Below are 16,868 nucleotides of genomic sequence, written 5' to 3' on the forward strand. Positions count from 1 at the left end.
GAATTCTTTTTAGTCTTTACTGTAAGCCTAAAATTCTATCACAATAAAAATTTTTTTGAAAGTACAAATTTAAAATGAAATACACTAAGATTCCTAACACCTCTAGTGCAATTATATAATTTTTCTATTGTTAAGTATTTCCAATTATACACATTACTACATAAATATTTTAGATTGCATGGAAATTTCATTTACTATTTGTTGTTTTCAAGCTACTAATGAACATATTAAATAAAAACAGAGCTCTCACCAGCATTTGGAGTTCCCCTCAACACAAACAGCTCAGAAATCAATGTATTATTCCTATTTATTAGTCTTTGTTTTAGTCAAGATTCAGCACATGTGAAGGGTTAACACATGCAAAAATTTCTCTTGAGGCTCTAAATTTGATTAGGTCCTAGGAACACGGGATTTTCTGTGTTTTTGTTTTTAATAAATCTATGATATTCACACTTGTAATTCTATCCGTCTTTCAAAAAAGTAGACTGGCATGGTAGACGGGAAAGCAGAGAAAGCTAGATACAAAAGATGGAAGAAAATGGGACTGCAACTGTTGATCTTGGCCCAACATCCTTTTGCTAGCTACAATGACCTGCTCACTGCCCCTTGAACTCCTCAACCAAACTCCTGAACTCCAACACCCCTGGGTCCTCTTCTTCAGCCTGCTCCTACCATCCATCCTTCCTGGAACAGGTAGGTCTACTCCTTGGAGCTTCCCCAGTTATTCAGCTCAAGAATTCCTCACACCTTGGACTGTCCAGGATATTTATTGCCCTGCCCTACTACCTCGTAATTACAGAAGGTCATCTTGAATCCTGTTAATCTTGTATGTGGGTGTGTGTCTCATATCCCCAAAAAAGATCACAGGCAGGGATCATTTCTTCTACTCTTTTATAATCTCTCACAGAAATGAGCATTTACAACTAACAGGTGCTTAACAAACAGCTGCAAAGCTCCACATGCCCCAGTGTTTCCAATGCAAGAATGGAGGAAATAGTTACCACTGAGGAACATTGAAAGAATGCTGAGGGAGAGCGGTGAATGTTTCTGAAGTACATTTACAGTCCCCAGAATATAAGTTTGCATTTGTACAATACAACTTCCTTTTTCAATGAGAATTCATGTACGTTATTTCATTTTATCTTATTAGTATGATGGGATCTGTTCTTGATGAATCCATAGTACTATGGTTACTTATCATCATTCCATTATCATTACATGTTTATAGATTTTCCCCTTTATTACTCATTTTATTTTTTCCATCAAGCATATTTCAGAGATGAGGTAGTAATTACCAAGTTCTCCACTCCTTACACTTAAAGTTTGCCATTTTCCCCCGATCATAAAGGCAGTAAGTGCCTATTGTTGATAATCTTGAAAATACAAAAAAGTATGAAGGAAATAAAAATCACCCACAATCAGTGGTAACATCTTAGTATATTTATATACATTTTAAAGGGAATGAGGACAATTACATACAATTTTGTGTCTTGCTTCCCTAGTGAGCTTCATCCATATCCTTAAATATTAATCAAGAACATTATTCCTAATGGCTACCCAGATTTCCACCACATAATCATAACAGTTTACTTCATCCCCTTATCTTTTAAAACACGTGTGGCAGAGACTCCTAATTGCCTTCATAATAACTGCTCTTCCTGGGTTAACCGAACACTCATAATTTGGAGCAGCAATAGCCCTGTTAAGAACGGCATCACCCAGTCTCTACAGTACTGGGAGGGTCATGTGACCAAGTTCCAGCCAATGAGATGCAAGAGGAGGCAAGTGGGTGTGGTTTTCTGGCAAACTCTGTAAAGAACGTGATGGAGCAGCCACGTGGAGCCGGTGAGGATGGCTGCGTGGAGAGAGGGAAGGAAGGTGCAGTAGGTGCCTTCCCTCCTGCATTCAACTGCCCTCCTCTCAAGTCAGTTATGTCAAGGAAAATGAAAACTCATTCGTTTAATCCACTCTTGGCGTGTCTCTCCGCAAGTCGCAGCTTAATGCTGTGCGATAAAATAATATTTTTGTCTGTTTCCCCACCTTCTACTATCTTCATCGTCTACATAGCTTGAAAAAATACAGGACCAAGCCCTCCGACACAATCCAGATTGTGTGAGCAACGTGAGACAGCAGTCTGGCAGAGGGGACTGGCACCAAGGGTTGCCTAACCTGTGGATAATGAGCCCTACTCAAGAAGCTCACTCAGAATGATGTGGGCATTTGTTCGTTTCTACTGTTCCTGCAACTGAGAATGACCAAGAAAGCTGCCCCTCACTGGCTCAAGTAACTCCCATAAAAGAATTCCAAAGTTACAGGCTGCTTGTCGGCTTGGCACATTCTCCCACCTGGAACTCAGCCAGCAAGGCGGGGCAGATGCCTGCAAGCTTGGAACGTGGTCTGGGCTCCCAGTCTCTTTAGGAGAAACCTGGCTGGGTCTGAACTCAGCCCTCACCCAACACAGCTCCTGCTGGAAGCCCCAGCACTACCAACCATAGCCCAGAAGCCCAGGGGGTCCCCAGGCCCCAAAGGAGCCTTGATGTAATACATGACCGACTACACGGCCTGCTAGGGACCAGGACATTCACTCACACAACCAGCTGGGTCAAAGCCTTGATGCAATTTCTGCTTGGTTCAAAGAACCAGAATCACAGCTGCCCCTAGAAAAGCTGCTTCTGTACTGATGACCAACCCACTTGCCCCATAAAAACAGCAGACAAAGTACTATAAACCCTCACATAGCCAAAACTTCAAGCCTGGGATGTATTAGGGCTCAGGGAACTACCTGCTTAAGTCAGGTTTAACGAGATGACAATGCTTTAATCCCGCTGCTTAAAGAAATGGCTGAAGTGTGCAAGTCAAGCTTCTGGCCTCCGTGAGAACAGAACGGTGAATGCAATTTCACCATTCTCAGGGGGTGCCCCGGCCTGACTGGTCTTGGCAACAGGATACCCAGCACTCATGCCTCTGCAGAGTTTTGTAGCCATGGAGGACAGGGTAGACTGCGCTGACTCTGGGGTGCCTCCAGCCCACATCCAGGGGATGCCAGACAAATAAATTCACTTTGAAACAAGCTAACTTTACTGCCCCAAAGGGAAAATGGGCCAAAAGTCCTGTTAAACTGGGGTCCTACCTACTCATTTATGGGACAGTGTTCCTGTTCAAACACTAAAGACGAGGGATGTTTCATAAAGCTCATGTGGCACAACCTCAGAGGTTTTGGCCTAAAGTGAGTCTTCAGATTATCTGGGTTCAAATATTTCACTGCTTTGATAAGGGGTTCGAAGAGTCTAACAGAAGAAAATTCTATCGTTCTCTGTAAATTTAGATTTCTGGCTTGGGGATCCAGTCCACTTGGGAACCAAGTGGGGTGAGATAACAGTGGCCGCGTGCTCTCTTTCTGTTTCATGAAAGCCATGAGCTGCCCATGGTAAGGGAGCACTAGAGGTGGAGGGGAGCTCATGAGATGCCAGCCACATGTCAGAGTTGTCACAGCACGCCCTGGTCAGCCCGTTGTCCCCTGACTTCCAACCACTTCCTCCCCACGTGATGCCACCCATTAGAGAGTTTTATTAACCAAATGCTTGAGGGTTTGTGTCTATTTATGTCACCTCCTCTTCTCTCCCTTCTGTCCTAGCAGGGCACGTTGGGAAAAAAAAAGTTATGATAAACTTTAATAAAAACAAAATTAAAATGATTAAACCTTTCATATCCTTTAGAGATAATCTCTCTTGTGCCGGCTGGTCAAATCTGGAAGAAAGCAAATGCAATCCAGTCCATCCCCTACCCCAACCAAAGGAAACAAACAGAAAAGGCTGCCTGTGGCCAGATTTTTAAAATAAATTAAATTTGTCCTCACACACGGCAGCCAGGTGTGGCTGAAAAATTCTTTCCGAATATCCGTGATATATACCAACATCCTTCCCCACCCCCAGAGGTCTTTCAACATGAGCCTGACAATCCTGAGGGGAGAGAGACCCTGAGGGGGTTGGAGTGGCCCTAAAACGATTAAGGAAAAAAACTATTTCCCAATTAGCTATGTAAAACCTGTCTTACAAAAGGGACTAAAAGCCCTGTGTTTGTACACCATCTACGGGAAACACACACGCGCACGCGCGTACACACACACACACACACACACTCCAGTCCACATTCCTGATTAAAATAAAGCCCAGAGAAAACAGTACACTATAGTGCAAATCTCCCTGCTCTGATGTGTTGGAAGAAAGTCTTCAGATCGCCTGAGATCTGGGCACATGTCCGTGGAGAATAAAATGGTTGCAGAATTAGATCAGGCCTGTCTGTCAAAGGCTGGCTAGACACGCAAGTCAGAGCTGGGTCACCAGCCCTTCCAGAATGGGATAATGACCTCTGGACACGCAGCACTGGGGACACCGAGGATCAAAGGTGTTAGGGCACTGAGCTCTTTTTGGGTTACAGTGGTAGGCAATGAAATGAAATTCCTGTCCTAGAGATACACATCGCAATCTTATACAACAAGTCCTGTGGAATGTGAACGCCCATCAGAAGGTGCAGGACAGGAGGAGACGAAAGACTCGGGTGCTCTGCCTCGGTCATCCTAACACATACCCTGACCAGAGACAGTTTCTCATTCCTGCGTGTGGTGTTTACATTGTAGTAGAGACAACGCATCCTCAAGTCAAAAGGACAAGTCTTTCCTGTGCTTCACACTTAGGCAATGAGTCACCAGGAAAGGATTTTGTTTTTGGAAAAAAAGCTGCTGACCCCTGGGCTAAAATAGAGGACTCCACAGTGCTTTGTGGTAGGCAGAAGCCTCTAAGCAAGCAGTTCAGGGGTCAGTGGCACCCCCTGATAACTATAGTCACCCCTCTCCTCCCTGCCTGGAGGGACAACTCTACTTGGGGGTGATGGAGAGGGAGACACCCTACATCTGGACTATGGTGGACATGCAAATTTCCACAACAGCCTGATTAGTGTAAGTCATACTGTCACCTCCGCTCCTCACACCTTGCCAATGACTTCCCAACTTGAGGGAAGGAAAATTCAAATCCCCCCACACACTGCCAAGGCCCCCAGGGGACTGGGTTGCTTGAACCACACCTCCCAGCCCTCTGCCTCCTCGCCAGCCCTCTGCCCACCCTCAGCCCAGGGGCTTTGCACTTGCTGGACCTCTGCCAGGACTGCTCACATTTGCTGTCCTCTGCTCAGCTCCAATGTCGCCTCCCCAGAGAGACTTTTTCCGGGGCATCTTATATAAAACAACTCCACCAACTCACCCCACCCTGCCTTGCTCTATTTATTTGTATAGAACCTTGCACACCTGACATTCTGTATTTGTTTATTGGGTGTCTGACCACCACAGCCCCCCCCCCCCCGCCGCCACCCCGCAACTAGAGGGAGAAGTCCAGAATCCGTGTTCTCCTCCTGCTGGCAGATTCCCCAGAGCCTAGAGTGGTGACTGGCCATGCTGAGGACATGTCCATCTTTGCAGGACTAAAGAGCTCCACCTCTGGATTCAAATCAGTCACATCTTCACCAGCCAGCCAACATTCTTTTCAAAGCAAGAAAGGTCAAACATGGTCTTTCCTCTATGGATACCTTATCTTTACCTCTTCAGTTCCAGAGTCGTTAGCACCTGCCCAGCCTCTTTGTACTTCCCTATCCCACCCTTTTTCAAGAATCATGGCCCCATTTTTATTTTGTTCTGATTTTTACTGCCAATATAGCCTTTGTTGTTGCTCTGTTAATAATTCCAGACCTACCAACCCCCAATTCCAGCTAATGTATACTACAAAATTCCAGCTATGACCATAAAAACGTCCAGGGTGGACACAAGTTTGCATGGCTGATGGCCAGACCACATCCTCATCTCAGCAGTGCCTCACAAGGTTCCTGTACTGGTGACAGGCTAGAACCCGTTCAAATAAAGACCCCTGCCCCCGGTGACTGGGTCAAAGCTGCCCTTTCCACTCTCTGGGGTTTCTCACTGCTTTGGGGACTGACTCAGAAAAGAGAAGCACAGAACACCGTGAGTGTTAGCAAATCCATGCTAACCACTGCCAAGTCTCAGAGAAGACCAAGGCTTGCACTCTGATGTCACAAATAACTGCTGCCCCTTTTCTCACCTCAGTCTCATAGGTTTCTCCACTTCTATACTGAGAGAATTAAGGAATGAACCACATTCCTTTCTAGGTATGAAAAGCCCTGTCCTGGGGCCAAAGCACTACTTATCCCTTGGATGAGCCAGTCAACCCACAGCAAGGAAGGCAGGCACAGTGGGAAGAGTATTGCCCTGAGCCTCTGCTCCGACTCCCAGCTTTGCTGGTGTCTAGAGCTACACTGTCCATGAGAACTTTCTTCAGGGAAGGAAATATCTACTATCTGCAGGATCCAATATGGCGGCCACAAGTCACATGTGGCACCAAGCACAAATAGTCCAGAACACTGCAAACCTAGAGACGTGAGACATCTACACTTGGCTGTGAACTGGTGACCGGTCTCTGCTTTATGCTCCTGCAGTCAAGGAAGGCCCATCTGGAAGGTGGCTTTGAGGCCTGCATCCCAGGCTCACATTCAGAAAGATCAGGGTTGGGACTGAGGATGTGCCAGCCCTAGAGACACATGGGGACAGGCCCTCAGCGGAAGTTATTAAGGGTGAAAACGTCTGCCCTGGGACCTTTAGATAATGTCAAACATGGAGCATTCAATACGGAGTAAGGTAAAATCAAAGAATAAAAGTTCCTTCAGGTACTTCCAGCAACCCAAATCCTTTGGATGGAAGCCCAACCAATTTACACCATACAGAATTCTCTACCGTAACAGGATGTGGAATATGGTAAGTCTCTGGATCTGGGGGCATTCTCCCCAACCAGAGAAACAAAACAAAACAAAAGCAAAAAAAAACAAAAACAAAAAACCAGGGCTACCCAACACTATCCACAAATCCGGTGAGTTCTGCTTGTCCATGAAAGTACCAGTGGGCAACAGTAAGGAGTCAGTATGGCTATAAATCCCTCTCACACAAACCGTCTACACAACTGGCCTGCTGGAGCGCCCAACAAGGGCAAGTTCTATTGATGCTGAGAGTGTCACGTTTCACAGGCATGAAAATGTCCCTACACAGGGCTGGCTGGTTGTTCCCTGGGGTTTCCCAGGAGGAGGTGTGAGTGGAGGCTGTGTCAGGACTGGTGAGAAAAAAATCACGGAGAGATGAGCTCAGCGGGCATGGTGTTCTGACCCGACTCTGTCCTGATGAGTTTCCTCCAGCACCTCTGCCTTCCTCTGGAGTCCCCTTCCAAGGAGCTGGCCCTGTTTCACCTTCCAGGGGCCTCAACAAGGATGGAGGATGGGAGCTGTGGAGGGTCTCCCCAACATCGGGTCACCTCTGCATCCACCTCCACATCCCACCCTTCCCTCCACACCCAAAAGGACCATATCAAAGAAGGAACATGAAACAGACTTCAAATGTCCTCAGAAAGCCCATGTTACAGACTGAATTGTGTTCCCCCAAAATTCATACATTGAAGCCCTAACCCCAGTTCCTCAGGTGTGTCTGTGTTTGGAGACAGGGCCCTTGAAACACTGATCATATAAAAGGAGGCTCTTCGAGTAAAAGGAGGCCCTAAACCAATCTACTGGTGTCCTTTTAAATCCAGACAGACAGATAGCAGGGAGGTGCACACAGAGGACAGGCCACATGAGGACAGGAGGCAGCCATCTATAAGCCAAGGAGAGAGGCCTCAGGAGAAACCAAACCTGCCGATGACTTGATCTTGGGACTTTCAGCCTCCAGAACCGGGGGAAACACATTTCTCTTGGGTAAGCCAACCAGTCTATGATATTTTGTCATGGCAGCCCTAAGCCAAGTAAGGCAGTCCAGAAAGAAAAACTCTGTCCTGAGCTCAGGACTTTAAACCAATGGAAACAGTGGAAGAAAAGAACACAGATTCTTTTTTTGACTTCATGAGAAGACGACAGTTTGGGATCAAATTTTAAGTTAAAACAACAGGTCTGTTCCAAGAAAAATCACACACTGTCCAATTTTTAATATTCTAATTAGAGCAAAGGTCAAGGATCTTTTAAAAGCAATCAATAGCTCCTTTTGTTAACATATACACCAAAGGTCTCAAGATAGTCTTGAGATATGAACTATAAAAAGCCCTTTAACATGCTCTCTGCAAGATGCATCTTTAGAAAGTCCGATCAAACTCCCTCAACACTGCTAATAGGCTTACATGCTTATTTGAAGCATACCTCTCACATTGAGAAAAACCAAGAAAAGGAAGCAAAAAGAGAGAGAGAAAGGAGAGCAATAAAGACTATACCCCATCCAGAATTGGCAGAAAGCAGGTGGTGGGTGGGTACCATATTCTTTAAAATGGAAGCCAAAGAACTTCATAAAAAGTGCAGTCCAAACCCAGACTGGGCCTGCCATAATTCTAAGGAATCCCAGTGAGGACCTCAACACTTTGTCAACTATTCTATAAATATAAGTTATGTAAAAAGAACTTTCTCAACTGTTCTATAAATCTATACTGTCCAATGAGGTAGCCATGAGCCACATGTCATACCAAGTACTTGAAATTTGGCTAGTATGACAGAGACACTGAATTTTTTTAAAAGTTTATTTAGTGTGTGTGTGTGTGTGTGAGGGGGGAGAGAGAGAGAGAGAGAGAGAGAGAGAACGTGCACGTGTACAGACGAGAGAGGGGCAGAGAGAAGGAGAGGCAGAATCCCAGGCAGGCTTCACATCATCAAGGCAGAACATGATGCAGGACTCGAACTCACGAATGATGAGATCATGACCTAAGCTGAGATCCAGTTGGCGGCCTAACCCGCTGAACCACCCAGGTGCCCCAAGAAACTGAATTTAAAATTTTTATGTAACTTTAATTAATTTAAACTTAAATAGCCACATATGGCCATGACTACCATACTAGATGGGCAGGCATGGATCTGGAGACGTTCACTTTGTTCTCAAGGGATCTAGAAACCCAACGACCACGGAACTAAGGACAGTGCTTATACTGATCTGGAAGGACACAACACTTTTCATTTCTAGTCAATGTGTAAAAAAAAATCATATGAAACTATAATTCTCATAATTGGGTCACAGTTTGAAGGGGGTTCCTTAACATCTGTAAGTCTGAGAAGCCTTTGAGCTATTTCTGTAAGCAAAGAGATGCATGTTCTATTTTCCTCCCTGGCCCCCAACCAAGGTCAGGAACAAGTTTAATATAGAATATAAGTAGCCCAAGATATGGATCCTTTGCACATTTCTAAAGGCAAAGCAAACACAAGCCATTATTTCTCTTGAAAACTACATTTGAGCAATACAAGAGGTACTAAGTGCCGAGGCTGGGGTGAGGGACGCACACACAGGGCCTCTGTGTCCTGCTACAGTGGTCATCACCAGGCCCCTCCCTTCCAATGAAATCCCCAAACCCCAACCGACGCAGCAAGAACACCCACTCACTGTCTAACAATCCTTGTTCACCTGAAGGTCAAGTTTCAAACTTTCAAGTTCCTTAGATACCCCTTTTCAAAGGTGACTTGGCATAAAGGTTTCACTAAAATAACACTTGTTGTGATATGATATTCTAAGTTTCCCCCAGGGGTTCCTGTGTTTCTGGGCTCTCTGGCATGCTCATATCCCTCAACAGGGCACCATCCAATACTGACTCAACACACACACACACACACACACACACACACACACACACACACACCCCTCCTAATTCCAGTAACCACCAGCAGGTCCCTGTTTTTTTTTTTTCCTTTTTGCAGTGCTCCTTGTTACCACCCTCCCTAGAAGAGAGTGGCCATGGTATTGCTGCCTCCCAGAGTGGGCAGCATTAGGTGGCCATGAGGACACACACTACTACCTACCCCAGAGGACAATATGGAAGACAACCTAGAGCCCCCAACCAAGAACAAGGCTAAGTGGCCCACAATGTGTAGCCACTGTACAGGGCAACGTATGCTCCAGATTTATATAGTAAAATAAAACAAACAAACAAATCCCTGGTAGCTTTGATCAGCTCATAAAAATAAATCAACTAGTGAATGGCAGATTTAGAATATGAAAGGGCGAATGAATAAGCATCACTGCAACTCAGGCTACTGCAGCCAGGTTTTGGATAGTATCTGAAAGGTCCATGTCTGGATGTGGATGTTAGCCTCTCCTGGAAAAGACAGAGAGGAAAGAGATTACATGGGAGGTTGGAGACTCTGGACCCACTGCCCAAGTCACTGGTGTCGTGACATCTCACACTCTTCGGAGAGACCCTTCCAGACCAGAACATGGGACGGCAATGAAACCACATTTCAGACGTGTCCACCTTCCAAAAGACCAGATCATTAGCATATTTTGCAGAGAGCAAGCAGGAAAGTTTAATTGCCCTTAATTACCCAGTTCAAGAAGGCTCCTAGATAATGGCTCTCAGATTTCTTGCCTGGCATCGACATAATTTCCCTGACTCTGGCTTCATTATATTCCTAACTTAGAAGTGACGGCCTCGCCAAGATGCCTTTCCATAACAGACGCTGAAATTCAAGGGAAGGCTGGACCATCCCCACAAAGGTTTCTTGTGTGAAGAGTCAGATCTTCGGCATCCACACTGGGCTGATGCATGTGCGGGATGTGGGAGGAGGGAAGGGGAGGGCACACTAGCATATACTTACAGGAAGGACTAAGACAAGGAATATGTAATCAGAAGCCATCACAATTACAAATGTAAATGAACAGGCAATTGGCGCTGACCTTTGTAGATTGTTAGAGGACTAATTAAGGCAAATCAGAAAATCTGTTCCAACAGAAAAACAAGACAGTGTATATACCCTAAGAACTACTCCTGTCCTCGCCATGTAGATGCAAAATGCAAGAGAACCAGACGGTAATCAAACTATGTATGCTTTACAGTGACAAACAGAAAAGTGTCTCTACGACAAAAGACAACCAAGATTTACTCTTTGGTATGTTCTTAGCAATTGTGTTAGTATCTGTGTGTACACGTGCCATCAATATCTGAGTCCTGCCATGTGCCTGACACTCTCTTAAGATTCCACGTTAAGTAGATCCCACCCATGAAACAGCCAGAGACGCCAATTACAAACTTTGCTGAGAATGGTTATTTTAAAAGCTTTAAGAAAAATACTTTTACAAAATAGAATCAAATTAATCAAACTAACAGAACCAAATCATGTTATTCTATAAACTCCATTTTTCCTTTAACAGTATTATGCCCTCTTTCACGCTGACACATAATGATCTCTCTTTATCCGTGCATTGTGAAGCATCTTTCCAAAAAGCACACTGAGGTTTATAATCCTATTGTCCAAACAGTCCTTGTCAGAGAATATATTTAACACACAGTCATATTTTTCCACTCCTCTGTAATACATAAAATTTCACTCACTCCAATCTGTTGTGATTTCTTTTACATGTAATGTCTTTAGTTGGAAATATTTTTATCCCTATACCTTTTCCCAAGTCCCAACAACAAGACATACCATAAAAAGGCGAAAAAAAAAAAAAGAACACAGCTGTTTGGTTTTACAAAAACAATGTTTTGGAATTACAGAACTGGCCTTAACATATTTCAGTGCTATGAGAAAAATTACTCTAAAATTGCATATAATTTAGCTACTTATAGAAAAAAAAAGATGTACTTCATAGTTAGAAGGCAGCCTCATACCAATTTTGAAAAATAAAAACAGGACAAAATGAGAAAGTTTTGAAAAGAGAACATTTTCTTACTCTTTTAAGCTGCAGAAGTTAAAAGCAAAAACTCCCTGAAACATGGTATGAAAAAATGATCCATCAAGAGAAGCCAGTGAGTGTTTCAGAATAGGTTGTCACCAAATCCACATTATCACTTGGCAAGCCTCTGCCTCCCGACCCCAGGAATTCACGACCTCGAGCGCCAAAGACGTGTCAGTGAAGGGGGATGCCAGCTTCCGCTCCAAACAAAATATTCTCTTGAACTCCAAAGAGCTGTGCCCTCTGTAAACTGAGTCATCATCTGGTTGCCTCGAATGCCTGGGCTGGCATATCCACCAGAGTATCCACATCAAGAGAGGAGGGGAAACATCAGAGGCGTCTCCCGACTCATAAAAAGTCTTGAACATAGTCGGCGTGCAATCGAGAACCGTTAAATTACATCTGTGCAAAGTCTGAAGCTCTAGGACTATATGCAAGAGAAAATAATTAAGGCAAGGGTAAGACAGAAAAAAGGAAGAGGAGGAGGAGGAGGAGGAGGAGGAGGAGGAGGAGGCAGGCAGACAGGAGGAACACAAAGGACCTCTTGTCTTCTAGAAGCCCAGGGCAATGATATAGTCAAATTAACTACAGCTTCACCCGGGAGCCAGAAATGCCTTTTTAATAAGCAAACAGGGAAGTGGTCCTTCACATGACCCACCTATGAGAGCTTTCAATCTTCCATGAGCTTCCAGTCAACTAAGGGGAAGTAAACAGCCAGTGCCAATAACGAAAGGCTAGAACTCAGTGTGTCAGCACTTAACAACGGGCCTTCTCTACCTCTACCTCTACCTGGTTGTGGGCACGAAATGAAAAGACCAAATCCCAAGAAAGTCCAGAGAACACTTGGTCTTGCAGAAAATGCACTCAAGCCCATTACCAAAAAACTGGGCAGGGAGGCAGAGGGGAAACTTCACCTGTTTAAATTACTTCCTTTTCTCTGAGCTGTATATTTCCAAGCCATTTTTTAAATGGGAAGTCCCATTGTGTGTGTGTGTGTGTGTGTGTGCCTGCCTGTCTAGTGTGGGGGTGACATGGCAAGCATAAGCACACAACTATCACGCTAGGTTAAAGACAATATGATACAGGGCCTGGCTTGCCCACGAGCATAAGGGTAAAGCCTCACACAAGCAGGACCATGCAGGGGGCGTGGTGTACTATTAGCACCCTTCCAGCAGCTGACACTTAGCCCTTTGGTGCAGGGCAGGGCCTAGGTGTTTTAAGTTCGGCCATGAGGACTCTCAAGGGCTTATGCGATCAGTGACAGGTGTGAATCCTGGCCGCTACCACAAAGTTCTGAAGGGCGGAGGAGAGCTTCACCGTGTCTCCTTTTCCATACTTACAAATTCATGCGGGTTGGAAGGCTACGTGGTGAACTTGACTGACTGGAAAACATACTGGCTTTAAGTTAACAAGGAAAATCTGAAGAGATTTTTTTTGTCAACCACAGGGAAGAAACTATTCTAGAGTTCTCTCCACCAGCCGCAGCAAGGACCACACAAGGATACCTGTGGAAAGAAGGTGTTGGGGGACTGGGGTTGGAGGTCCTGAGTTCAGAGAAGGAAGTTATTTCTTTTGGACAACTTTCCAGTGTGTGGACAACAGAGGCAGAAAGGAAAGAAGAAAGAACACCATCATTTAACTAGCTGTTGACAGAAGGCCAGAGTAGAAAACTCTAGACAGCACACCATTTACATGCAGTTTATAGTTAGAACAAGCAGGGGTCCCCAAAAGGTGCTCGAAGACCTCCCCATGGCTTCCTTATGCTACATGAATGACGGTTCCAACTGAACACTAATGTCCTGACCCCTACTTGAGAGAAGAGAAGATTGGGAATATTTGATAAAGTCTCTGTTGATAAATTTGAAGTTGATGACTTTCAGTGTCTTAAATTCACCTTTTCTTGAAAATATTCTCTCAAGAAGTTAGGAGCCAATCCCTATGGGGAAGGAGGACATATTTTAAGAGGAGTTGTCTTAAAGGGGTTTCTAAAATGGCACCAAGTTACTTTTACTGTCAACGTGAACATTACCTAAGAATTTGCCCTTTTGTCATTAGTGAAGAGTATGGGCTCAGCCCGAATGTGTGAGGGAGGAGGGTGCAGGATGGAGAGGGAGGAGGGTAGAGAGCAAAAAACATGACTCCAGGCCAAAGACAATACAAAAGGATTTTGAAATACAGAAAGGAAGTCTATCATCTAGACTAAAGTTGCTCATACACTTCAGGGGGAAAAATAACTCTTAATACGCATTAAATGAGAGAAACCCAGAAGGCAATGGTGTAAGAAAGCAATTCCAGAGCGGACTGCATAAATAGAAGTATTACATTATAAAACAGGGAACTGTTTGTTCCAGTCCATAGACCCCGGGTGAAATGGCAGCTGTACACTATTTAGTTTGGGGCACCTCATTAATAAAAAGGGAATTCTGAGGAGAGTGAAAGAAAGAATTGAAGGGCGAAAGGGACCAGCTTTTAACAGAAGATTAAAACAATGACGTATGCAGAGCTGGGGGAGAAAAAAAAACAACCCTGAAATAAATAGGTCTGCATTTATGGATGGGACAGGAGAATCCTGTAAAATGGCTCCACAGCAAAATAATGCCAAGTGGCAGGATCAAACAGAGGCCAAAAGGCGGAAAACGGGGACCCCCACAGGCAGATGGCTCAACAGGCTGTGTTTGGGCATAGATGAGTCTGGGGTGTCGGCCTCGCCCCTCATTCCTGAGCGCATAAAGGTGGAGGGACAGGGTCGGGCACCAAGAGGAAGCCCCCAAGATCACAGCATTTGAACTTGAACCAGAAGAGACATCTGAAAAACACAGGGGAAAGAACAGTCTTGCAGTGACCCAGAGGTGACAAAAGTTATGCTGGCACCCAAGAAATGACCCTGGTTCCTGAAGAAAGAAACTGGCCTCTCCATTTTGAGAATGAAACCTCAGCTACTCCAGCAGGGAGGGCGCATGCTCCCCGTTTCGTATAGCAGCTCACTCCATTTACGTAAAGAGACCAAAAAAGCAGCGAGGGGGTAGGGACAGGGGCAGGGAGCAGAGGGGTCTGGAGGGGCTCAGGAGGGACATCTCCAGGAAGAAACGAAGCTGACAGAACAACTGATCTGGCAGGGCCTTCAGAGACCAGGAAATGTCTACTCTGGCAGAGGGCTAGCCATGAATTAATCATCGATACCTAGCAAACCAGGGAAAATAAAAAGTTGTACAAGAAGGTAAATGAAATTATAAAACTCTACATGGCTCAGCTGTGATTAATATTTATAGAGTTAGAATAATGAAAACACTGAATATTAATATAACCCCAAATTATTATTTAATCATCATGGAAGATGAGGGGAGAGAAGACTGGGTATACAGCGGGGGCTGGGGAGTGTGATGTAGGGGGTCCAGGGGTGGTGTGCAGGGGAGTGTATGGAGTCTGAGGTGTCCACGTGTGAGTATGTGGATGGGTGTGTGTCAGTAGAAGTGTGTGGTTTGTAGAATGGAATGCTCGTGAAAGTCTCACCGTTTAGAAAGCCAATAGATAATGTCTAAAACATAAAAAAAAAAAAAAAAAAAAGAAATCAAAGCACATTAAGAAAGATGGAAATATGTAACAAAACAAACAACTAAAAGTTGAAAGCCATGACTCTGGGCAAGGGGATGGGGGACGGGGAGGGTCATGCCATTTTTCTTAAGGTTTACATAACTTATTGCCTTTAAGAACTATAAAGATGTGAAATTAGATAAAATTAAGATTAAAAACTCCACAGAAATCAAGCTTTAAAGGACTGGGAGCCAAGGAACAGGGCCTAACTCCCAGATGACGCCAGAAGGTGGGGCAGGCCGAGGACCACGAGCCAGGGGCCAGGCTGGGAAGGATGGCCAAGAGAAACACGAGGACAGGACAGAAACACAACCTGGAAGCTCAAGGAAGGGAGCTTCGGCGTGGGACCATGCAATACTTTCAGAGACCACAGAAAGAATAGAAGAAGGCCCAGCAGGTAGCTACAGGGTTGGGTAAATCCAAGGTCAATGGTGACCTCTCAAGGGTGGTTTGCTGATGCAGCGAGACAGGCTACGGTAAGCTGAGGCACCGGCTGGAGACGACAGATACAGGCTATTCTTTCAAGAACCTTGAAGATTCTACTGCAGAGAAAGAAGCAGGACACAGGATTGTGGGAGAGCTCTTGTTCTGTTGTTTTTAAAGAGGCCCTGATGCCCTGTGATTCCATAGTGAGAGAAAGGGACTGGAAGGGCTGAAAACACAGAAGGAGGATTCTACCAGTGAGATCCTGGTGGGAAAGAGAACCACAAAGAAGTGGAAGGGAGTGACGGAAAAAGGGGACTGTGGTGGGAGCCAGGAGCTGGCAAGGTTCCGCTGGAGGCCCCGACCCTGTGGAGAAGCAGGCAGCACCAGGCCATGACTCGCAGAGGCACCCTCAAACCCAACGGGAAAATGTTTAGAACAAGCGCAGGCTGTTCTGATCCTCTCTGGAGTTCATTCTTACACACTGGACTTGAGGCCACAAACTCTTATCCCTACCAGCGAGCAGGCCATAATTTAGCACTTGCTTTATGTCCATCTGGACCAATAAAGTGTATCTAGAGTAAGCACTGGAGGAATCTGGGGATAGGAGACACAGCATCTCCAGTTGTCCTGCTCATTGGGCAGTGGCCTGTGACACCTGAAGAAAGTGAGGTGAAGTTCCTTCAGTTAAAAAAAAGAAAAAGAAAGAAAGGCAAGAATGCACACAATGTTCCTTCCAGAATACGATGGTCACCTGTGCGGCCGGTGATGGGACACGAGGACGAGCAGCAGCAAACCAAAGCCCTCGGGAGGTCCACACCGGGCCCCCACCAGAAACCACTCACCAACGGGCCCGTGAGACCACTCACCCGGATCGGTGGAGGGGCACCTGCGGATGGTGAAGATCTGCCCCAGGTCCTCGTCCTCCTCGGGAAGGCCCTTCTGCAGCCGCTGCAGCTTGCGCAGGCTCTCGCTGCGCTGGTGCTTCATGGAGCGCACGTGCTGGATGAGGTTCAGCTTGGCCTTGGTGGAGTAGTTGCACAGGACACAGTGGTAATAGCAACTTTCACCCTCCACTCCGCTCTCGTGCTGCTGCAGGTGCTGCGAGGGGCAG

General features: G+C 45.5%; 1 protein-coding gene across 8 annotated transcripts in view; it reads right to left on the reverse strand.

Annotated features, from left to right (window-relative positions):
• Positions 1–16,868, reverse strand: part of ZFHX3 (zinc finger homeobox 3) — a 276,618-nt gene that overhangs the window by 82,890 nt on the left and 176,860 nt on the right. For all 8 annotated transcript variants that reach the window (XR_003426225.2, XM_053210049.1, XM_053210050.1 and 5 more), the window contains one exon: positions 16,624–16,855. Coding sequence is in view for 7 of the 8 variants with exons in the window: in XM_053210049.1 (XP_053066024.1) it covers positions 16,624–16,855 (232 nt within the window). In the remaining variant the exon portion in view is untranslated. The remainder of the gene's footprint in view (positions 1–16,623; positions 16,856–16,868) is intronic.

This window comes from Acinonyx jubatus, chromosome E2 (genome assembly GCF_027475565.1).
Source record: "Acinonyx jubatus isolate Ajub_Pintada_27869175 chromosome E2, VMU_Ajub_asm_v1.0, whole genome shotgun sequence".
NCBI lineage: Eukaryota > Metazoa > Chordata > Mammalia > Carnivora > Felidae > Acinonyx > Acinonyx jubatus.